The sequence below is a fragment of the Centruroides sculpturatus genome, unplaced genomic scaffold (assembly GCF_000671375.1).
Source record: "Centruroides sculpturatus isolate CEXI.00-Female unplaced genomic scaffold, Cexi_2.0 scaffold843, whole genome shotgun sequence".
NCBI classification, from domain to species: Eukaryota; Metazoa; Arthropoda; class Arachnida; order Scorpiones; family Buthidae; genus Centruroides; species Centruroides sculpturatus.
In genome coordinates this window covers 363389-389320 of record NW_019385174.1, presented here as the reverse complement: position 1 = coordinate 389320, position 25932 = coordinate 363389, and the positions used below count along the sequence as shown (strand labels likewise).

General features: G+C 30.0%; 2 protein-coding genes across 2 annotated transcripts in view; one reads left to right on the top strand and one right to left on the bottom strand.

Annotated features, from left to right (window-relative positions):
- Window positions 1-478: 478 nt before the first annotated feature.
- On the top strand, window positions 479-1534 carry LOC111635749. Its single transcript, XM_023380815.1, has one exon. The coding sequence runs from the start codon at window positions 479-481 to the stop codon at window positions 1532-1534; it is 1056 nt and encodes a 351-aa protein (XP_023236583.1).
- A 1121-nt stretch (window positions 1535-2655) lies between these two features.
- Window positions 2656-25932, bottom strand: part of LOC111635748 (mucin-5AC-like) — a 43729-nt gene continuing 20452 nt past the window's right edge. Inside the window, exons 9-17 of the mRNA XM_023380814.1 lie at window positions 22507-22633; window positions 21422-21577; window positions 15458-15580; window positions 11819-12214; window positions 11491-11714; window positions 8570-8738; window positions 6187-6243; window positions 3320-3457; window positions 2656-2873 (exon numbers count right to left, since the gene is read on the bottom strand). Coding sequence (XP_023236582.1) covers window positions 2656-2873; window positions 3320-3457; window positions 6187-6243; window positions 8570-8738; window positions 11491-11714; window positions 11819-12214; window positions 15458-15580; window positions 21422-21577; window positions 22507-22633 — 1608 coding nt within the window. The remainder of the gene's footprint in view (window positions 2874-3319; window positions 3458-6186; window positions 6244-8569; window positions 8739-11490; window positions 11715-11818; window positions 12215-15457; window positions 15581-21421; window positions 21578-22506; window positions 22634-25932) is intronic.

The following is a 25932-nucleotide window of genomic DNA, read 5'->3' as shown; positions in this document are numbered from 1 at the left end:
GAGGAACCTATTCTATTTAATCAAAAGCTTCATTGCTGACAGAAAAGCTGGTTTCCTAGTGAACAAAGTCAACTATACCTATGACGTCACCAAGGGCTGTCCACAGGGCTCCATTTCAGGGCCCGGTCTTTGGACTATTGTCCATAGCGAGCTCCTTACAAAAATTAATAACATCGAAGATGGCAATCACCTCATACAGGAGTATGCAGACGATACCGTCATACTGGTATCTGACAAAAACCGTGACAGGCTGTCAGTCCTGTGTAACAATCTATTAGCAAAAATTTCAAGCTGGAGTGCGGAGATTAACTTGCCCATCAATTACTCCAAGTGTTACTACATCATCTTTTCGAAAAACACTCCTCTTCAGAAGAGCCCTCGTATAGAGATCGATGGGGTAAGAGTCTCCCGGGTTAAGGAGTGCACATACCTTGGGGTTAAGCTTGAACAGCAACTTCAATGGTCTAGCCATGTCAATATGGTAGTAGCTAAGGCAACCAAGGCTTCGAATGCTCTCATTAGCATTGCTAAGAATACCTGGGGCATAGGCTATAAGGCAGCTAAACACATCTATCTTGGGGCAATCGAGCCCATTCTGCTCTATGCGGCCCCCATTTGGGCTGATGCTACCCAGAAAGTGTACATCCAGAAAAAACTATCAAAAGCCCAAAGGGTAGCTGCCCTCAGGATTTGCAGGGCCTACCGGACAGCCCCGACTTCTGCCCTTTTGGTGATTGCCGGTCTAATACCAGTTCACATCAAGGCCAGGATGATGGCTAGGAACTGGAAATTCAACAACCTGTTTCTTAACAATAACCCACTAGATAATATCAGGAATAATAACACACTTTTGGAGTTACCCAACGACCTTAAAAATGACATTTTAACCTTCGGGATCGAACTCAAGGACCCCACTTCAAACACAATGTATGACTATCCATCTGCCAGCAATAACATCTCTACTTACAATGAAACTAACGACATATCCATCTTCACTGACGGATCAAAAGACGACAACAAAGTTGGAGCGGCATTTGTTCTCTATGACCATCAAACTGGGAAAACTCATCGTTCAGCATTTAAGCTTGGTCCCCATTGTTCTGTTCCCCAAGCTGAAATTCTGGCCATTACAAAGGCTATTGACCACGTCTTTGCTGAATGGTTTCCTCATAGCAAATCTATCACAATATACTCAGATAGTATTACTGCGATTTACTCTATCACCAATCAAGGGAAACGGGGTGACAACGTCCTCCATATTCACCAGCTTCTCTCCAACAACAGTCACGGACATAATATCCAATTTAAGTGGGTGCGTGGGCATTCTGGCGTTGTTGGCAATGAGGCCGCTGACCGCCTTGCCAAGTCCGCCGCAGTCTCAACCTTGCCCTCCAGCTACAGCAAAATTCCTCTCTCCAAAATCAAGCACTGGAGCTATCAAATCGCCCTCCATCAGTGGCAAGAAGAATGGAACAACAGTGACACTGGAAGATTAACATTCGACTTTATCCCTGACATAGCTCGCCGNATTTAGTGGATAGAAGAACACTCCCCGGGGTATATAAAATTCCAGTCACAGACTCAAGGCGACGAAGTAAATTAATGTATGTAGGGGCAACAGGAAGATGTATCAAAGACAGGTTAGCAGAACACCAAGCAAATATAAGAAAAAAACAACCATGCACTGCGCTAGCCACCTACGTTCTAGCGGACCAGCAAGACGTCCAAGTTGAATGGGACCAAGCAAGACTAATGCAGATAGTCCGAGACAGGAAACACCGACATTACGCGGAAGCCTGGCAGATTTGTAAGGCAAAGCATAAAGGCCTCGCAATCAACTTCCGGGAAGCGACTAAAATATCAGCAGCATGGTCCTCTAGCTTATTATAATATTAATAATTGAAGGAAGTAGTCACTATGTATCTCAGATTACGTACTTTTGAATAATGTAGAGAGATGGCAACTATACGTATTTAGATGTAAATATTTATGTAATATTGTTATATTTCCGTTGCTAAGTTTACACTGACGTCATTCGCAACGGATTATAAGCCAGTTCGAAAGATTCAAAAAAGAGTTATTTGTATTAAGTGTTCGATTTACAGTGTTTGTTCTTTATTTAATCGTATTTTCTTGAGAAAGGTCTTTTAATAAGACCGAAAACGTTTGAAGTTTTCTAATAAACGTCGACTGCAAGAAAAGGTGTTGTAGTAAGTGTTTTTTAATTTTGTTTTAGAAACAATATTTTATATTGAAAAGTAACAGATTTAAAATGTGATGATAAAAATAGACTGAATATAATCTCTTAATGTTTTCTTTTTCAGATAATTATCTTAATAAGAATATTCATTTTGCATTTATTTCTTGAAACATAATCAATGTTATTATTTGGAACATTTTTTATTATCATATTATAAATTTATAGCTTTTAAATAGTTTTTAAATAGTTATGTTTCGTTTTCAAAACTTTCCTAAATCAAAAATTACAAGAGAATATATCTGAGTAAGTTATCTCAAAACATTTTATATATTAATTTAAAAGTGTGATATTAGATAGATTTTACTAATAAAAGATTTAGATTTTATTTGAAAATTCTTCTAATGTGTAATATATAATTTATAAATTAACTTCATTTAATTATTATTATTATATAGTCAATAATAATACAAAAATAATACCTGTTCAGAACTGTGGAAATCTTTATAAATTGAAAAGGAGATACCATCAGTACTATACAATAAATAATAAGATGTCACCCATTCCAAGTACCCTTCTCTTCCCTTGGTAATAATTCCATAAATAATATGAGGTTCATTTAAATTAATTTCAATATATTGGTTTTTATCAATTATTCCAGGAATCCATGCTCCAGCTGTTAAAAATTTAGTTGCAGTCAGTTTCATTAAACTATAATAAATATAGTTAATTCTAGAACTTCACTTAAAAAAGCAATTTGATTTTATAAACTATTAGCTTTGGAAATATTTATCTTAAATAAATTTTTTTTTATATTCAATCATTATCTCTTTACAATTATAAAATAGCAAAGCTATAAAAGGACAACTTTTATTTTGTAAAATTTAAAACAATTGGGCTTTTAAATAAAAAAATTAAAAATAAATATATTTTTACCAAATGCTAATTATATTTATGATTTTTAATAAAAAGCATTAATTCAGAATTTAATAAATAATTTTGTATAATCTTATAATAATTACAGTTTTAATGTTTAAAATATGTACAAGTTAAATAAGTCAAATAAATATAATGTAATATCAATCTAATTGTTGTCTCATAACTACATTTCATTGACTATACCTGAATATTTAGAAGACACTGTTGATATTCTAGCATTATTTGGTCCAGACTTTGAATTCAAACTGCTGGATGCCTTTATATTAAAATCAGGTAATGGAGATTCACCATTAATTAAAGGAATGTAATCCCAGCATTCATCTGAAGCAAAAAATAATAATATAATACATTTTCTTAACAGATAAACAAAAATCAAAGCCATTAACTTAGATATAAATATTATATTATACTACTGAAAAGTTTAGTTGCATTTTTAACAACTTCATTTCTTGAGATTTTGTATATCTAAAATGAATGAAACTAAAATTCTTAATTAAATACTTTAATACTTTTTTAAAATTTTGTTTAGTTAACATTTTAAAGTTTTTGAGAATATTATTTATTGAGCTAAATTTTAAGAAACTATAAACTTTCTGAAATATTTTTTATCTATAATTTTATTCACACATTGAAAATAATGTATTTGTAAAACTTACTATTTTTATAATTAATTAATTTTAATGCATTAATATTTAATACACAATAGAAGTTGAAGTGTTTAAAAAAATTTGTTTTTAAAATTTTAAATGTAATATAGTAGAATTTTATTAATCTGACACCCAATAATTTGAATGTCCAGCAGCATTTTACAGTAGGTAGGTTCCAGACTAGGATCTGTGATGGTAAACCTGGTGAGGGCATCAGCATGCTTGTTGCCCTCATTTCTGACATGCACCCTTGTCCAGGAAATGTAAGTATTGCCAGAGAGAATGAGTGCATGGTGTAACTCAATGGTCAATAGATGAAAAGTAATGTTGCTTAGGAGTATGTCCACAGAGTCACTATCAGTAAAAATAGAAATGCATTTGTGTTATAGTTGGAAGAAGTCTATTCGATAGCATGGAGGATGGCAACTAGCTCTACTTGGAATATGCTGCAATGATAATGCAATTTAAATTTCTGAAGGAAGATCTCCTGCCCAAGATCAAAGATGACAAAGCTACAGTCATTTTGGAGTCATCAGTATAAACTTGAAGGTTAGGATTGGTGAAAAACTTGGTATTGAATTTATAGATAAGGAACAGATATATGGTTTCTTGAAAACGTGGGAATCTCAAGAGAGTTTGCCTAAAAGTAAATGGTACTAGTATTAATGTCAATCCCATGCTTAAGTTTGGCAAGATTAGTTTAATGATAAGATCAATTGGAGGTTTTGGTAATGGTAAGATCAATCAGAGAGCCTTAGTTGGGCAATCTGAAAACTCTTACTTGATCAGGTGTGGTAACCCTTCTTGATGTACAGAAGGGCTTCCTTTGTGCAGAGATGAGTTTGCATGCAAGATAAGATTTACTGACACAGTGTCTCTCCAAGCATCACAAGCATAAGAGATGATGATGACAAACACCTAGTCATAAATTATGTAGCTCCTGAGTTGAAGCCCCAGGTGTTCTTGGAAACAGCAGAGAAGTGATGAAAGACTTTCCCAGTTTTCTTTGTGATAAAATAAATATGCGCAGTCCAGAGGAGCTTGTGATCAAGATACTGAAGACTCTTGACCACCTTGATGGAACTGTTGTTAAATTTTATAGCAGGAACTCTAGCATAGAAATGTGGTTTGCTGACAACATTTGCCTGAGTTTTTTCAAAGTTGAAATTCAGCTTATAACTTGAATCTCAAACTTGTATTTTCCTGAGAATATGGTTGGCAGGAAATTCCAAATTGGAGTGGGATTTACTTCTGATGAGAACTAACACATCATCTGCATAGACAATAATGTGGTCCTGACCAAAGTTTTGACTGAGAAATGAGTTGAAGAAGACAACCCATAAGAGAGGCCCACAAACAGAGCCCTGGGGGCAGCCCCTAACCTTATCAGTCTGGAAGGTAAGAGTGCCAAAAAGTGATGACAACTTTCCTGTTTCACAGATGATCCTTTATAGTGCAGTATATGTTTGCTGGGCAATTCATGTCTTGAAGATGAAGGAGGATCAGTGGCCACCAGGCATTATCAAAGGCATTATCAAAAGCTTTATATTTGGAGGTGATTGATTTCACAGCAGTAAATCCATCCAGAGCAGATCTTTGTTTATGAAATCTGAATTGTTGATTGTTGAGAGAGTGAGTTGATTCCAGAAATGTTCAGCATGTTAGTGAGCATCCTCATGAACCTTTCCTAAGATAGGTGGAAGAGAGATGTAACGAAAGCTATCCCAACTATCAAGCTTAAGAATAGGCACTATATATGCAATTTTCCAGGATTCAGGACAAATGCCAAAAAGTAAACAATGGTTATACATGTCCAGGATTTGATTTGAGTTTGTCTTCCAGATCTGAAGGGAAATATCTTAAGTAATGTGATCTAGACCAGGAGCTTTCTTCCTACTGAGGCTCGTAGAGACCTGCTCCACTTCTTGAAGGCAGAAAATGTCACTTCTTTTCTTGCTACAAATTAAGACAGAGGTACTGTCTGTACTCAGTGACAGATACAAAGGGATGTCATTGACAGATGAAAAAAGTTAAAATTTATTTTTTTAAATTTCAAAAGATTTTTTTAAAAAGATTTATGATGACAAATATTGTTTATTGGACAATTTTCAATACAATCACCATGCGTGTGTTAATAAAAGATCCTTATCAGTTATTCAAATAATTTTAATTTTTGAATTAGCCTCCTTTTGGTACTTCTGGATTTACCACATGACTATATGTCTGGCATGATATTAGAGGAATTTGTAGAATTCAAATTTATTTTTTATCCATATAATATTTGAGATCTCAGACCTCAAATATTATAAAGTATTCGATTATTCATGGATAGTAGTTCTCCATCTCTACCAAAACAATGGTATATTGAATATAAGTTTATATAATGAATGTAAAAATACTTACATACAACACTGGGAACTGTTGTCACAATATATGAAATAGTTGTATATGTAGGTTTCTCTAAATAAAAAATTAAAAAAGTATTAAAATAAGTTTTTATTAAAATAATGTTAATATAAATTCAATAATTTTATTTAAAAACTATTATTGTTATTATTATTGTAAAAAGCTATAGCTTTTGAAAAAACTATGAAAAGTTTATTTTGCCAATTTAAATTTATAATAAATGAATATATAAACATATATTTGAATAATATATAGTTTGATTTAATTCTTCCTCAAAATTTATGTAATGTATCTCCCAATTATTTTCTACAACACTAAAAGCATATACAGTAGACCCCCCTATAATGCGGGTTCCTATAACAAAGATTTCTATAACGTGGCAAAAAAATTGTGACAATATTCATACAAAGACACTAAAAGGGACTCGTAAAACGTCGTCGCCGACTCGTGTCGCAACAGGATTGGTCGAATCTGGACCAATAGTAGACAAGCGGCCAAACTACTTACACGCTACAGAGAGTTTAGGTGAGTAAGTTGNAAACTAAAATTTTTTAATAAAAACATTTCACTTTATTTTATGATAAAATACATTTAAAAAATTAAATTTATATGTATTTTGTATTATATTGTATTAATAAACAAAATTATTTGCTTATTTTTCACTTGTGCAGAACCTAACTCTATACCTCACTGTAAACATGGGTTCATTTTACGCTGATTCGATTTGCGTTGGCTTTTGTAGGAACAGAACTGCGGCACAAACCGAGAGCTACCTGTAGTTTGAAATCCCATTAGTTTGTAACTATACTATTTGTCTTGGCTGGGATATAGAGATTTACATGTTAAGGAATTCTGTTGGTTCAAAATACAGCTACTTTGTAATTTAATTAATAAAGTGAAAATTCTGTCCAAATTGTGATACGTGTATGTTAATTCATTCATTTAGATTGAAGTGCCTCCACACTATAAGACAGCAATAGACCAAAAACAACTCTAATCTAGTCAATATGACTTTGCTTTTACAACAACATATTTTGGGTATCAAGAGAAAAAAAGGATAGTCCATGTGTACGTGGACTACTCTTTTTTCTCTTATAAAATACAGCTGATTTTTGGGATTGCAACATTGGGCTACAAATAGCAGATTGAAATATTTGTAGTGTGCTAGTCTCTACATTTGGATGACTTCTAGTTTCTGGGCAACTTTAAAAATAATTTAAGCTACATTTCAAAGAATTTTGCTTTACTTTTTATAAAACCTATCAGGTAACCTGTGTGATTCTCATTGGATATGTGCTGTTTACCTTTACATTTATATTATTATTATTGTTATTAATCATTCTGTAGTCTTGAAAATCTTATGAAAAATACTAATTAAATTAATATGAAATTAGTGGATAAAATAATATTGATTTGCCAGTAATATTAATATCTTTGTGCAATTTATTGAGATATGGAAAAAATTTTAATTTTTTGTAACAAGTTACAGAAATGTCACAATTTAACCTTTTCACCAACATGTTTGATTCTTGCTTGGTAAAGCCTAGCAGCAGGTTAATCATTTCTAGGTTATTAAGTATAAGAAATTCATGGAAGCCAATATTACCATAAATAGCAGGTACAAAATATTCTCTTCCATTCCAGTATAAGGGTGAAGTCTAAAATTACTCCTTACAATAAAGAAATCAATTGAAATCTGTTTAAATATATTTGAGACAATAATCATCTTCATATTATTTACTATAGAATACAGATTTTAAAAAATTGAATAATTTTAATGTGCTGATTTTTTGGAACATATTCTGTTTCATTAATAATTTTTGGATAACTTAATGTTCAAGTATTAAATTCTAGCTTTTTGAGTCTTGTTAATTATTCCATTATTAAAATCTCAAATTATATTTGGTTTTATCTGAGTTGATTAAATTATCTCATAGTTGGCCAATGTCAAGAATTTTCTATTTCATATACTATCTACAAGATAACTTGTAAAAGATGTGTTACACATTTAACTGAAGAATAAATGTTATAAATTAATTATTACATGAAATAAGTTTAACTAAAAGTGTCATCAGGAAACATGTCATCTAATGACATAGTGGCATTCATCGTGTTATAACAGATTATACTGTGAATTATATGTGAAATGGCATTCAGAATTTATCATAAATAAAATTTTAATTAATTTTATTATTTAAAAAACTTATTTAATTCAATCAACCAAATCTACAAATTACTCTTTATAATTGAGAATGTTTTAATTGAATTTCATATATTAATTTTTTTATACAAATGCTCTTCTCATACATACACTTATATATATATAATTATTTACAGTATATTCTGTTATTTATATACATAAATATTTCAAAATGCTTACCACAAGAACAGAAATAACGAATCATGTAATCAGAGCATAAACCAAACTCTTGTTTTTTATTCCAACATTTCAATCCTGTTTCTAAACTGCATGTAACATCATGTTCTTTACGTAATGTGTAATCCTCTTTAAATTTTACATCTTTGCATTCAATATCTGTAATGTGACCCTAAAATATTCAAGTTTTAAATATTCAGTAAATTACAAATAAAATAATTAATAATAAAAATGTAGCAGCCTTACTTCATTGTAAAATTAATTTTAAGCTTTCTTAGACAAAGAAATAATTTTTTCAATTTTATAAAAAAAACCCATGTAATTTAAAATTTAAATTTCTATTCCTAATAAAAGAATTGCTTTATATATTCAAATTATGTAAACTGCTTCATAAACAGTAATTTAATTATCAATACATCATTAAAATTATTCAAATTTAATATCATAAACATGATAAAATCACAACATAGTTAACTATTATTGATTAACACATTAAGCACCATGTGATGCAACTATGCAACNTGAAAATTCTTCTAATGTGTAATATATAATTTATAAATTAACTTCATTTAATTATTATTATTATATAGTCAATAATAATACAAAAATAATACCTGTTCAGAACTGTGGAAATCTTTATAAATTGAAAAGGAGATACCATCAGTACTATACAATAAATAATAAGATGTCACCCATTCCAAGTACCCTTCTCTTCCCTTGGTAATAATTCCATAAATAATATGAGGTTCATTTAAATTAATTTCAATATATTGGTTTTTATCAATTATTCCAGGAATCCATGCTCCAGCTGTTAAAAATTTAGTTGCAGTCAGTTTCATTAAACTATAATAAATATAGTTAATTCTAGAACTTCACTTAAAAAAGCAATTTGATTTTATAAACTATTAGCTTTGGAAATATTTATCTTAAATAAATTTTTTTTTATGATAGAATGCTAATAGAAATTTAATTTTTTCCCCTATAAAATATGAAAAATATGCAAAATTTGCCTTTCCTAATGTTTTGCTTCCACAATGAATGTGAACAAGTACAATAACACAAAAACAAATATTCAAGAAACAATCTTTATTTTCTGTTAATGAATAAAATCAGTAGGTGTTTAATTTTAATGATTATTCTGTATTTTCTTGGATTTATATCAGCCGATTTATGCAATCTAGACTTTATTCATTTATGTAGTAGATGTTCTGTTAAATTTAAAACCTAGTGATAATACAAAGTGTCATAACATGATCAGAAAAAGATCATACAGGCCACATATACAATTCTGCAACATACCTAAAAATTGAGAAAAATTTTTTATTTTTGATGATAAAGACAAAATTATAATAAATAGCCATCATAACAAGCAACAACTATTGGATCATATCAGACTATTATATTACAATTATTTTAAAATTATTTAGTAATTAATTTTAAAATAATCATGATGTAATAGCTCGATATAATTTGGTAGTTGTTGCCTTGTTACGCATGTACATGTGTTTGTAGATGTTGGTTTATGTAAATAGCCATCATTTTTGTATTAGTTTGTACATGAAAAAAGCATGGCCCAGTGTGATATTCTATGCCTTTCTATTGTGGTAATAAATGTGTTAAAATGTTATACTACTAAATTCTAGCATTTTTCAACTTTGGAAATAAAGTATGTATTTTATAATCAAACAAAAATTATTTTTTCTTTTTTCTCCTAGATGAAATAAATTTATCCTTTTTATGTAATATTTATAGACCATGAATTTATAAACACAAAAAATTTTATAATTTTCTTAAACAGTTATCTGACAATAATGCTTGCAACAAATAGTAAGTTCTGACAAGCACTTTCAGTATGTGACTGATACTGTAAGCCTTCAATAAATTTTAGTACAGTATTTGTACATCTGTACTTTTGTTTATGGAAATTATAAAACACTAGAAATTCTCACATCAAGTATGATAATCTACTTTCTATAAAAAAGTAGAGATTGAAGAATTGAGAAGAGCACAGATCTTAAGAAATTCAAAAAGAGTAATTAATATTTCTACAAATTCAATAGCATCCTTATAATGTCCATCAAAACATAATTGAAACACAATAATACATTTTAAATAACAGGCTCATTAGATCATTAATTCCAATTGCATAATAGAACATCACATGGTAACTATGAAACAATTTTTTTAAAATTTTGTTATAGAAGTGACATGATGCAGCTATCTTTTTTAAAGGTTAAATTTAATGAAGGCAGATTTAAATATGCCATTTGTCAAAATATTTAAAAATGCAACTTAAGGGAAATTCCCTCATCAAGCATGAACTAAATGAGGTCACTGACGTCACTGCAACGTAAGTGCAATTACCAATCCAAAATCGATAAAACATTTATTCTACAGCTAATATTTCCACAGAATAAGTAGCCTATACTTTCTGTTGGAACATAAAATGAATATAACCAAAATTTTATCTGGATTGGACAAAAATTGCAGGAGTTATAAGGAATTCACATATACACAAATGACAGCTTTTATATTATTTATAATTTTTTTACATAACAAAATAGATAAATCAGACTACATTAAACAAATATCTAAATAAATACCATATAAGCCTAATTCCCCATAATGTTGCAAAACATTAAATAATAAATATGGATTATTGAAAGAAAAGCTATATTATTTTCATTTCTGCTTAAGAAGTTTTTTAAATTAGTCTCTTGAAAAATTTCTTAACTAAATTCTATTGTATATAATATACTTAATATTATAAAAAAAAACCACACCTTTAACAATCCAGCAAATAAAATTTACTAAATTAAAAACGTTTTCGATCATTTTAATCAATCTTCAGTTAACTCAAAATAGAACACTAACATAGAACATAAATATGAAATGAGATTTCAATTTATACTTAATATTGTTACCTCTTTACAGAAATGATATTTTGTCCTCAAATTAATAGGTGTAATATTCTCAAAATCTCCAGCATTTTTTAATGGACTATTATCATTAATCCAGTCTGACCAATAAGAACATGGTGCAACAGTTGTACGGAATGGACTAACACCTCCTCCTCCTGTTTCTGTCTTTTCTTCTTCTTCTTCCTCCTCCTCAGTCTCTTCCTCCTCTTCTTCTTCCTCCTCTTCTTCTGAAATATTTTTATTTGAACATTTCAAAACATAAATTTAATAATAAAATAAACAGAAATTTAAGTAATTTAATTTAAATAGATTGAAAAAAATAAAAAAGTACCTTCTGATTCGGTAGAAGTCAAGGATGGAAATGTAGAACTAAATTCTTCAGTTGTTTGCTCATAGCAATCACAATAAAAGCTAATTTGATAATCAAAACAATTTTCTCCATTTAACTGTTTTGAATTTTCACATAATAATCCTTTCTGAAGGTCACAAATAACAAATCTTTGCCCTGCTTGATAATGTGGTAACTGTGATTGCTTAGTGTAACATTTAACACTATTAATTGTTCCACCATAACAAATAATTCCATTCTTACTCTGAACAAGTTGTAAAGTATCATAATCACCATAGTCATCTACTGTACGACTATTAAAGAAATCTGACCATCCCTGTTTACAAGCAGGTGGCGAAGCAATAGTAACATTCTCTTGTGATATAACAGGACTGATACCTATATTCAAAAATTTTAAGATTTATAACATTAAATAAAACCAATAAACAGTACTTTTTTTAAACTCAATGATATTTATTCCTTTTAAAATATTTTTAGTGTTTATCACTCTTTCATTTAGAAAAAATATTCAAAAAATCTCATACTGAATTTAATCAGAATATTAAAACATTATACAGTTAAAGTTTGATATAATGGACTTTGCAATATTACGGATGCTAGTTTATGTCCAAATAAACCTAATGTTCTTGTATAGGCAAACCTATTTGTTATTATGGATTCTGATGTAAATGAATTTCTCTATTATGGATCATTTACAGCAGCCTGTCTTTTTGATTATAATAGATTATTGTATCCCACAGTTTTAGTTTCACTTTTAATAATTTCTCACTATTTTAAAGTTGTTATCTGAAAGAAATGAGCTTTGTTTTTGAACTTGTAAAAAAATGATTTTATAAAAATACATAAATGTTTAGGACTAAAACAAAAGATACAGATCATCCAGAAGACTGAAAAATGTTAAGTCTCAAGCTGAAGTTTCCAAGAAAAATACTGTAAAACAAGTGCCTCCCCTGTTGTCACACAATTGGTCAGCTGTACTTTCTCCCTGTTTTTCTGAATTTCAAAAAAAAGAGAGAAACTATAGCAGATCAACATTGTGCCTGTCATGACCAAGTTTCCTTGTTCATGACAGGCACAATGTTGATCTGCTATAAACTAAAAAGTACAGTCTAAAAACTACTGAAAGCTAGAGAAATAAGAGGTATATAGTCTTACACTTTTATAATTAGCAAATGTAGAACAAAGTAACACTTAAAATTGCATTCATTAATTTAATTATAGAAAATCATTAAATTCTTGATTAATTATTAATTTCATAATAAATTTTTAAATTAATCAATCAGTCAGGTAATAATGACAAGACATTAATACCATTGAATCTCAACATAAAAGTTGGCCCCTTGTCTACAATTTGTTCTTTCTGAATGTATTGCTGCAAAGTGGATTTCTGTCAGCTGTATCTTTGTCCAATGAGAGAGAGCCATGCTAATATTTCAAACTGTTCAAATAGAGGAACATTTATGAGACCATCCTACTCTATAACTTTTCAGAGATCAATCTCTGTTTAATTTTTATCTTGAATTTGAACTTAATAAAAGTTTTCTCATTGAGTTTTTTGTCTTATTTACTTCAAGTTGTTTAAGCATTCAAATTTTTGTTATGTTAAATTCAATAAACTCTTTCTTATAAGAATTTGTCTCATGTCCATTGTTTGCAACAATAAATATTTAATCTGAACTTGAACAAAAAGAGTTTAACAAAACAATAAAATTAAATTAATGAAATATGATATTATTCATATAAGTTATTTGTTTAATATAATTTTAATACCAACTTTAAAAATTTTTTATCAAATTAATAAATTTTTCCAAGAAAAATACAGGAAATCCTCATTAATTCAAACTTGAATGCAGGTAGCCCTCAGTTTACACCGGTTCAATTTATGCTGATTTAAAATAACACCACTGTGCAATTTGCCATTTTGCTGTGTAATTCCCCAATTTTCCCTATCCTAGATTTGACTAGATTTTGTCCATATTTGACCAATCCTAGTGAGACATGAGTCCACTACAACACCACATGTCGTGGCAGAATCATGACTTGTTGGGATTGGTCAGATCTAGACCAATAGAGAACGTTCCATGAGCTTTTAGATTTGAATGAGCTGCAGACCCAACATAGAGCTACAGTAGAGTGGAGAAATGGATTGGTCGACCTCTGGCCCATCATAGCACATATACAGATCAGTTTTGGTGGGAAAGTTTCAACTTGCTTTAGTCTCGCTAAGAAGTTGTTTCATCTTGCCAAAGGAAAATGGATATCGTCTAGCTTAAGAAGGCATTGTTTGGCTGATGAGGAGTGGATTTGTCTCGACATCGACAAGTCATGATTCCTAGAAGTGCCATCTCATTGTAAGGTGTTTTACTGAATGGACTTTTATGGTATAAGAACATTAGTAAGCATAGAAGCTCTGGGTTTGGACACCAATTATTTTTATATAAATTTATTTAAATATTTTTATATTTATTGGACATCAATTAATTTTCAACTATGGAAAGTTTGACGGGTGAACTTTGTGAGTTAGACAATGATTGGGAGAGAAGTGCAAATGTAAAAAGGAGCATCATCACATCCATTCGACCATATTCAAAAATTCTTAATGAAAGAAAACAAAAATGTAAACAATTAAAGATGGATCTTTTTTCCGAAAAATGTAAAATTTTTTAATAAAAACATTTCACTTTATTTTATGATAAAATACATTTAAAAAATTAAATTTATATGTATTTTGTATTATATTGTATTAATAAACAAAATTATTTGCTTATTTTTCACTTGTGCAGAACCTAACTCTATACCTCACTGTAAACATGGGTTCATTTTACGCTGATTCGATTTGCGTTGGCTTTTGTAGGAACAGAACTGCGGCACAAACCGAGAGCTACCTGTAGTTTGAAATCCCATTAGTTTGTAACTATACTATTTGTCTTGGCTGGGATATAGAGATTTACATGTTAAGGAATTCTGTTGGTTCAAAATACAGCTACTTTGTAATTTAATTAATAAAGTGAAAATTCTGTCCAAATTGTGATACGTGTATGTTAATTCATTCATTTAGATTGAAGTGCCTCCACACTATAAGACAGCAATAGACCAAAAACAACTCTAATCTAGTCAATATGACTTTGCTTTTACAACAACATATTTTGGGTATCAAGAGAAAAAAAGGATAGTCCATGTGTACGTGGACTACTCTTTTTTCTCTTATAAAATACAGCTGATTTTTGGGATTGCAACATTGGGCTACAAATAGCAGATTGAAATATTTGTAGTGTGCTAGTCTCTACATTTGGATGACTTCTACTTTCTGGGCAACTTTAAAAATAATTTAAGCTACATTTCAAAGAATTTTGCTTTACTTTTTATAAAACCTATCAGGTAACCTGTGTGATTCTCATTGGATATGTGCTGTTTACCTTTACATTTATATTATTATTATTGTTATTAATTAAAGAAAATAGTATTCTATATACATAGCCATATTCAGTTTGTTTAATGAATTACATTGGTGACATGGCATTTGGTATATTGTACAGATATAAATAAATCTCGGATAATTCAAAGTAACAATTATTTCATCCCTTAAATTTCAAAGTAACAAGGATTTCCTGTAATACTTACTTGAACAAGAACAAAAAAACCGAACTTCATAATCATTGCAAACCGTAACACTGTTCCAACATTGGAGGCCAACATTTTTATCACATGTAACATCTTCATTACTATCTTTAGCATCCACTTTAGCTAAAATATTAATATGTAAAATATTAATTATACTACATAAACTATTAAATATACTACATAAACTATTAAATAAAATACGTATTTATTAACCAGAAAATAATAAATTTATTTTTATTAACTGTGTTAACTTTTCTATTAAATTATTTTAAAAAGAGCATTTATTTATAATAGGAGTATATATTTAAAAATAAAACTGTAAATATATCACAAACTACAAAAACTTAAAAATTGGATAAGATTAAAGAACTGCAAATAAAAACCTAAAGTCCAGAACAAAAGGTATAAATTTAACAAAAAACAAATGTTTTCAACTGCTTTAAGTAATTACCCCATGTTACAAAACAGTTTAAAAAACTAACAAAAACAAACATTCCAATTAATGGCTGACAAATTAGCCATCAATTAGAATACATTGGAGCCATGGCTCATATGCTCCAATTTAAAGAAACATCTAACATCAATTATAAAGAGTCACAACTGAACCATATACAACCTTTGCAATGGAACACCGAGTTCAAGTGCATCTATACCAGTGGTTCTCAAACTTTTTTAGAATTTCTTATGTGGCAATCTCTTTACAATTTTTTAGATTGCTTGCAAACCTTTTAAAATTAACTACGATTAACATATAGGCTACTGTTACCAAAACATTTTTTACAAACAATTATTTATTAAGAAAATAGCAAATCTTAGTCATCAAATGTACATTTAATGGTGCACCTGAAGCCTGCTTTGCCTGAAGTGACCTCTAGATGACCACGGACCCAATTTGAGAACCACTGATCTAGACAATGCCCAACTTATACATCACACCAAATAGTTCATCTTAAATATCTAGAAAAACTGAAGCAAGCAAGCAAGAAAAATCCAGCCATCAATTACAAGGATAGTAACACCCTTTCACAGGTACGGAGCTCCTTCCTTGAAGTCACTAAAAATCTCTACCATCCATATTCATGGATTTTGCACCACAATAATGAACCTGCTCACAATGCTCTTGTTGTTCACATACACAATATAATTCTGCAAGCTCCATGTTCACCAATATAGCACCATGTGACTTTTTCCTGTTTCTTTGACTAAAATTTCTGCTTTGTAGTCACTGTTTGGAGTCAGTTGATGCCATAAAACAAAATTTGCTGTAAATCCCAAAGGAGTTTCTCAAAAATAAGTTTAAAGCATGTTTTAAGGATTGGAAAAAACATTAGCATATGATCATTGCAGTGGGAGGGGATTACTTTGAAGAGGATGAAATAAATTTTGATGAGTAAATTCAAATCTTGCATTTTATTGAACCACTCCCAATACTTTTTGATCACATGGGTATGATTTTTGTGTTTTAGATGTTAAAATTTGAACATGCAACAAATATAATTCAAGAAAACAATGAAATTATGATGATAAAGTTCTGCTAACTTATTAATTATTGCTTCATATAAGACAACTAACTAGTACTGAGTATTCGAAACCTGCCAAAAGTAGACTGACCACAATTTCTTGATGCCAAAATAGAAGCTGAGGCTGATAAATACTGGCTTTCTTTCATTAAAAAATTCCATCAAAAAATATGGATGAGTATTATTAAAAATTCTTACTACATTATTAAGAATATTGATTTAGTGGAAAAAAACAAAAATGCATAAATTTTTCTAAAAGATTTTCTTTTCAAAAATCTAATAACAATAAATATTATTTTTATTATGATATATTTCAAATATTAATGTGGTTGTTTGTTGTGAGAGACATATACAAATCTGCGAATGAAAAGTTACAAAAAGAAAGATACAAAATTCAATTATATCACACAGTATTCTTTATTCTTTCCGAACTGGTTTTTTTCCTTTTTTTCTCCTTTGTCCTTTTTTTTTCCAACTTTACAAACTTTATGCCCTTCTTCTATACACAAAGAAAAAGGAACAGGCTTGTCTTCTACTATTGCTGGGGTTCGTACACATGACAATAGTCAAAGTAACAAAAAAAAAAACTAATTATATAACTAACTTACATCTAACTTATGTCTATTTTATAACTAATTATAAATAAGAGTACAGGACAGATGGATAGGGAAACAAAATGTAGGGAGAATGGAAATACCCAAGATTTCTTTTGGTACGTATATATGTTTTCAGATTATGGCGCCAACTTGATATCTTTCACTCTAAAGTCTATAAGGCTACTTCTCAATATCGAAAAATTGTCTTTTTTTCTTGGATTATTCGTTGTCCTTACGGCTTTTTTTTTTTTGAAACCATCTCTTTTCTTTCTTCCGCTTTCTTGCCGATTCTTAACCTTAACTTCAGAGCACTTGCTTTTTCCTTCTGCTTTCTTCGGGATCTTCACCCAGAGTGATTCTTTTTCTGTCTGTTTTGCCCCAGGGCCCCACTTCCTCTTTTGTTCTTATTTACGTGGAAAAGATAATCCTACCCCAGGGGCAAAAAGATTAGATAAGAAAGGTTTTAGAAGAAACAAAGAAACAGGAAGGAAGCCTAGAATTAATTCAAAATAAAATATACAAAATATAGAATATCATGGCCGATGGCCACATTAATATGATATGCTGATGTAGGTTTTTCAGGATCAAACCAAGCATATTTTTCTGAAAAATTTATTTTGTTTAATAAATTTTGGTAACTTGCAATTTTGTCGTAAAATTTATCACATTGTAAATTACAATTTTGTTTTATAATTAGCATTATTTTCAATATTTAATCTTGATTTCTTTTTTGAACATGAAATTCTTAACTGAAAATATTCTTTCTACAGAAGCTACAATTCCTGGCAAACAAAGATCTAATTCTATCAAATTTTTAAATCCTGGAATTAAAAATCCTATTTGTTCATTTCATTAAAATGCTCACCAGTGTCAACTGGATAAAATCAGTGACCACTGTTTTCTTCACAAGTCTAACACCTAAATAGGAGCCAGTTTCCCAAGAAGTCCTTCCTCTCAGAGACATCCCCTCAGCAGGTCATCCTTGTGTTGCCTTATCCCACTAATCCTACAATCCATTAAATATTTTGACCCATCTATCAGCTATATCAATTTTTTTTTCTTCATTTCATTTCTCCAAGTGTTTAATTATTGTCTTTATTAGTGCTCAAATAGTCAAATTTCATGTTTCTGTTTATGTAATATATTCTTTAAATTCACTGAAACTATTCTGTATTCCTTGTCATCTATGAATCTTCTTCAATTTAAGACCATTATCAATACAGAATAAACATTTTCTAACAAATCAAAATAATTTTCAGATTACAATGTATATATTAAATGTGTTTAATATACAAACAAGAGAGCTGTTTTTAATTTTCATAAAACAGAACAAAAATGAAAATTTTACTAAAATAGGAGGATGGCTGGGACAAAGCAAAAAAATTATACAGCTCTACTATAATAACAAGGCACCAATTTCTGTAGCCCCTTATTAAAGAAGTTCCATGCCTGAGAGTTCAACCATCCACTAATGTCATGTCAGTTCCTCATTGGACTGAAACTGCTGTGTCCCCAACCACACTTTCATTTTTGGGAACAAATGAAACTTGCTTGATGTGAGGTTGGGGCTGTAGGCCAGGGTATCAAACAACTTCCATCAAAACTGTTGGAGCAATGCCTTTATAATTCAACTGTATATGGACATGCATTGTCATGGACTAGAACCACATCTAAGGACAACAAGGCTTGCCTTGTTCTAAATCACCCTTTGAAAGTTTTTTTAGAGTTTCAAAGTACACCTGCAAAGTAATGGTAGTTCCTGGATCCATAAACTCTATCAGCAACATGCCCTTACAGTCCCAAAAAACTGTCATAATCTTTATGCTGGATAATAACTACAGTCGACCCCCCTATAACGTGCGTTCCTATAATGACAATTCCTATAACGTAGCGAAAAAATTGTAGCAACATTCGTATAAAGCATCTCCTAAAACGTCTTCGCCGACTCGTTTCGCGACAAGATTGATAGAGTCTGGACCAATAGTGGATGAGCAGCCGAACTACTTTCCTCCGACCCTGCGCCACGCTACGGAGCGGCTAAATTGAGTTTGCTATCGTCTGTTTAGTATTATATATAAATTATATATAAATTAGGTACTGTACATATAATTATATATTAATTATATATAAATTAGGTACTGTATATATAATTATATATTAACTTAATTTATTGTAACTTTATTATAATTATATATATGCTTTCTGCCGCCTGGCAACACGCTACGGAGATTTTAGGCTAGTAAGTTGAGTTTATTATCGTCTGTACAGTATGTAAATTAGGTACCGTAAGTCTAATACAGCACTAATTTTATACATTTCTTGTGAAAGAAACACTTCTTATTCAACGGCCATAAAAATTATTTATATTAATGATGTCTCCAAAGGTCAAGTTATTTTTATGCGAAAAATTCGTTATTAGAAATCGCGGCCGCCGTTTCATGTGCTGTTCCGCGATGAAAACCAGCTTTAAGCAACGGCGTAGTCGAACGGTACACACTCGGTAAGTAATCCTATAATTTTTTGTTTATAGCATAGTTTATACAGATTATTCCCAAAAAATTATACGTGTTTTGGAAATGCTGAATGGAATTAGTCTAGAATCGGTTAATTTTATATAAGAAAACCTTTCAAACAGCCTTAGTCCATAAAGTTCACACCTATCGGGCTGCGATTGGCTCATGTATTTAATCATTCCTACAACGTAAAATTCGATTAGCGTGGAACGTATCTAAGCGTTACAGGAGGGTCTACTGTACTTGAATTTCTGTTTGCTTAGTTTCATGTGCATCTATTGCTTTGATTGTTACTTTGTCTCCATGTTGACAAATTGAATCCATATTTTGTCACCTATAATGATTTGGTCCAGAAAAGTGTTGCCCTCAATGTGGTAACATTACAAAAACTACAATGTAGACTCCATTAACTGCATTTTGTGATTATAACATTTTTGGGCATCCACTGTGCACAAAACTAGTAATAGCCCAGAGTCAATGTCACAATTTCATATAGTGCTGTTCATGAAATTTCAGAAGACTGGCACAACAGTTTCAATATTGTAAACTGATGACATTCATGAACTACTTTGTCTACTTGGTCAACAAGTTTGGCAGCTGCCACAGACAGTCTTCTTCCATCAGCTTCATGATGCATATCTGTTCAGCCTTCCCAAAATTTCCATCACTATTCTCTCATACAACCATCACTCATGTAGACACGATTCTCTCATGAACCATACAAAACACTCATACTTCGATGAATCTCAGTTGCACTGTGTCATTCAGTTTGCAAAAATTGTATAACACCACACACCTCACAGTTAGCAGGAGCTTCAATGATATGAAGCTCATGCCATGTTTCCACACTTGCTGTACAACAAGCACTTAACAAAATGGCCAACCACAAAGGTAGCCATAGAATAATAAATCACTGTTTATTTCTGTGTATGAGCCAGGTTGCTGCAATAAGCAATACGACCATTCCAGCCTAACAGAGGTTAATTCCTGAATAGCCCTCATAATTTGGTACTGAGATTCTGATTTACACAGATTTTACCTGTATTATAATTGATCATCATTAGGATGAAGTATTTATTTCATATATTTTTTTTTTATAAATGATAGATTTAATGAATAATATCCATAATGAAAATATATTATTACAGTACTTTCAAAATACTTTTGGCTTTAACATAAAATTATCATATCAATTTGATAATTTTATATTAAAATGCATCATAAATTAAACATTTAATTTCCATTCTGAAAATAATACTACTGCAAAGTTTATTAAAAAATTTATCCTCAAATATTTACATTTTTTAAATATCACAAGATATCGTAAATACTTACTAATAGCATTTCTACATTGAATTTCAATTGGATTAGAACAAAGATCGTATCTAGAAGCTATGGTATTTATTTCTTCAAAATCACCTCCACCAGAAATAGGATCATCTATATTAATCCATTTGGTCCAACAATCTTCACCAATGATAGACTCTGTTCCTAAAATATCATAAGATATATAAAGCATTTTCTAAACTTAACTTTAGTAAATGAAACAAACACAAAGTCATTTGCAATTGTTTTATTACAGTAGTTCATTAATCCATCACCAACAATCTGAAATGTCTTGTAATGCAGAATTTTTTGAAAAGTAGCCAATAATCCATAATTGTTTGATAATAATCTGGCATGTTAGTTTTCTCTGAATTAAAATTTGTTTGAACGCAATGCATTAAACACTCTGAGAGGAAATTAAGGTAAAAGTAAAGGGTGCAGTTGTGCACATTGTTACATGCCAAAAGGCCATCATTGAGTTCACAGTAATATGACTGAGAAAAATGTATTTTGTTACAGCATCTTGTTTGTCAGGTCAGATGCTTTCCTAAATCGAATACATGTTTACAGCACAATTGCTGAACAAATTAGTGTGAATATCTTTCAGGATCTGATTTAAAAGCATCATCTTTCTTGTATGTTTCAACAAGAATTCAATCCTTATTTTGTCTGCTTGGCAACACACCTAAAAAGAAATATCTCATATTCAAAGCATGTGTAACTTTGTAAATTCTATGTATATGATATATCTGAAAAGTGAATATAACAATATATGCACATGAATCATTGCAATGTTGATATTGTGTGATAATGTGTTCCTATTAATGTATTTTTTCAGGTTCAATCAATCTTAACATAGTATAGTTATGAACTGAATCATCTTCAGACTAATTAAAAAGAATGCTGTATCATATACTGGTATAAAATGTACAGTCTCAGATGTCTGCAATGTTCAGAATGCTTAAAACTTAGTGAATTTTGCAAAAAATACAAAAACATCTAATAATCTGGCATTTTCAATAATCTAGTGTTACTCTGAGCCTGTAAGTGCTAGATTAATGAACTTCTGCTCTATTTGATTTAATCCAACTTACCAATTAAATCTATGCTTGTAGTAGGAATAGTTGGTAATACAGACATACACTCTCTCATAGTTAAGCAAACTAATCGGTCATTTAAGCATTGGCATTTCTCACATTTATCATAAATCACTTTTCCAGGCTATCAAAAAATTTATAATATATAAACATAGTTTTATAAAATAAAAAGTCATTATAAATTTAATCTTTATGCTGTTTGTTACCATTCTGTACAATATGAATTTATTTGGAAAAGACACATGCAGATGCTTTTGCATACTACTTCCAGCGCAGACTTTTAATAGACATTAGATAAATGGGAGATGATAAACTTTTTTGACCACTTCAGTAGCACTCCTCAGATTACAAAATCTTTTTAGAACTTTAAATGAGCTTGTATGTTTGATAAACAAACTTTTTACAAATGAACTTCTTACAAAAAATTTGAATAATTACAGACACACAATCAAAATATGGAGCATTCTAAACTTTGATGATGTTATGTAAATTAAAATTAAAACATATTTCAAAATTTAACAATTGAAAAAATGTAAAACATTTCAAAATAAAAGATTATAATATATTTATACTTTTTAAAGTGTGGTGGTGTAGAGGACAAATAATGGATTACAATGAAGTAACAATGAAAAAACAGGGTTTTATTTAGTTACGTTTCACGTGGTCCTTCTTACACCTGGTTCTTTTTTACACTTTTGATCCCAAACTATAGTAAACGCATATGTTCAACACAGTCCGACATATTCTTTATATTTTCACAGGCGAGAGACACGTGTTCGCGACAATATGAGATTTTGTTTGAGAGATATCTCTGCAATATTACGACTAACTTAAACTACCTTAACATAACTTACATACTAAGAAAGAAGAGTGAAAAATAAGATATATGAAAGGATAAGACAAGTATAAAGGAAAGATTGGTGGGGGTACCCGGGTAAATTCGGCAGTCTCCGATCTTCTCTATATTGGAACTTGAGTCAATTTCCTTCCTCTCATTTCTGTTTCTTGAGAATTCAAAGTGTTCTCAAGCCCTTAATCTGGGGTCCACCTAATTTGTCCGTTCTCAAATGACTTTCAAGTCTTCTCCTTTGTCCCACTCGGCGACAAACTTTGACTTGTTCTTTTCTACGTCTGTTCACCTCAGACGCTGACCCAAAAAGTGTCCTGTTCATTTTCTGACACCCTCAGGACTTCTTCGTATCCCTTTGTTTTCTCCCTTCATTCTTGGACAAAGGTTGTCCCCAACCCGTAGAGAAAGAATAGGTTAGAAAGTTCTAGAAACAGACATGAAAAACAAAAGATTTAAAAAAAAATAAAACTTATATCTAACCCCTATGTACATAGACATGGCGTACCGCAACAAAAAAATAAAACAATATTCATTCTCAGGGTAGCAATGCTAGCAGTAAATTTAGTTTGTCTCTGTTATTAATACATTCCCTTTTAGAATGCTCTGTATTTTGAATGTGTATTATCCTTAATATTTTTTTTAGAAGTTCATTATAGAAAGTTCTTTTATTGAATGTACAGTACAGTACAAGCTCATTTAAAATTTTAAAAATATTTGTAACCTGAGAAGGACCATTGAAGTGGCCAAAAATGTTTATGTAAGTATGTAAAAGCATTTGTCTGTGTTTTTTAACTGTTCTGGCTTTTGGGAATTTTCTTATTTGGAAGAGTTTAAAAATCATTAGTTAAATTCCTCAACTCCAACTTAATAATCCAAAAAACAAAAACAGTATGCTTAAATAACTTATAAGAGCCAGAAAAAAATTTTTAATGTGATAAACATTTTTAGGAAAAGACATCATCTCATGAGGATTTTTCATAACATTGTGAGAGTGATTTTGACTAAATTGTGATAAATGTTGGAACACTTAGAAATGTATACAGTACTAGAATATTAGACTTTTTGACTTAGTGAAAATCAGGTAAAAAAAAAAGTGATTGTTTTCAACATGTCTATGAAGAAGTTTTTATTTTAAAAAATTTTTTCGAATCCCTTTCAATGTAGATAATAAAATGAAAACTGATTAATGAAATAACAACAATTAGTAAATGTTTTTGAGATAAGTAAGGAAGTGCTTACAAGAAGGTAAGGTGAATTCAATGTTGAAAATAAAAACTGTTTTATTTTAAGAAGGAAATTGAATAAATATCAGTTGATTTTAATTAGAAACATTTTATTGAAAAGTTGTAATGAATTAATTACAAAAATCCATTTGAAGAGAATATTCATTATTAAACATTTTGTGAGCCTCAACATTAAAAATATTTTTTAATATTCTCATATTAAATAGATTTCTTTCTTTTATCATCAACTTTAATGAATTATTTTTTACTTAAAGCCATTACAAAACCATCTAGAACATTCTAAAACTTTCCAAACTCCAAATTTTTTAATTCCTTCTTGCAGATACATGTCCCCACCTATCTCAAAAACATCTAATAATTGTCTTTATTTTATTAACCACTTTTCATTTTATTATCTAGGTTAGAAGGGATTCAAATAAACTTTTTAAAATAAAAAATACTCCATAGACATAATGTTGAAGAAAATCACTTTTATTTTTTTACTTGATTTCCATCAAATCAAAAATTCTAATATTTACTATATGCACCCTAAAGTAGTCTTTCATTTACCATGAATTAGTCAAAACATTGTCATAATGTTATGAAAAATCCTTATGAAATAATGTCCTTTTATAGTAATCTAAAGCTGGGATAGATATTTCTTGCAAACATTTTTCACATTAAAAGCTTTGTCTGGTTCTTGTAAATTATTTAAGGTATTTATGATTTAAAATTTTCTAAGTATCCTTTTATCTTGTTTTTAATGAATATTTACTACAGAAAAAATATAATATAACTTGATTTTAATCTAGTGTGAATGTATTTTGTTAATTTTATTTTAAAAATCTAATTATGAAATCTACAAGTAAATAGAATATATAACATATCAAAATACAAAAATAATCTAAATATCTTAATCAGGAATTAAAATAAAACTAAATAAAAAAAAACTTAAATATTCAAATACACCTACAAAATTTAGAATACATTGTATTATAATAAAAAATATATTAAATTATGTATAGACATTGTAACTCACTAACCATCTTCACCTCATGTTAATTAATTGTTACAATCAATTGCCTTAAAAATGACAATATTTTGATTTCTTCATTCTTAATTATATTAAATATACTCATTAATTATTTTATATATTCTTTGGACTAAAATCAGCTAATGATGAACCAGAATGATTTATAAAAATTAGTGATGTGCCGGATCATTAAAAATGTATATCCGCGGATACGGATACGGATACGGATAATTAGTGTCTAGATCCGCGAATACGGATACGGATCTCAACTTTCGTACTCAGTCAGCGCCGATGCGTGATATAACAACAAACATGAT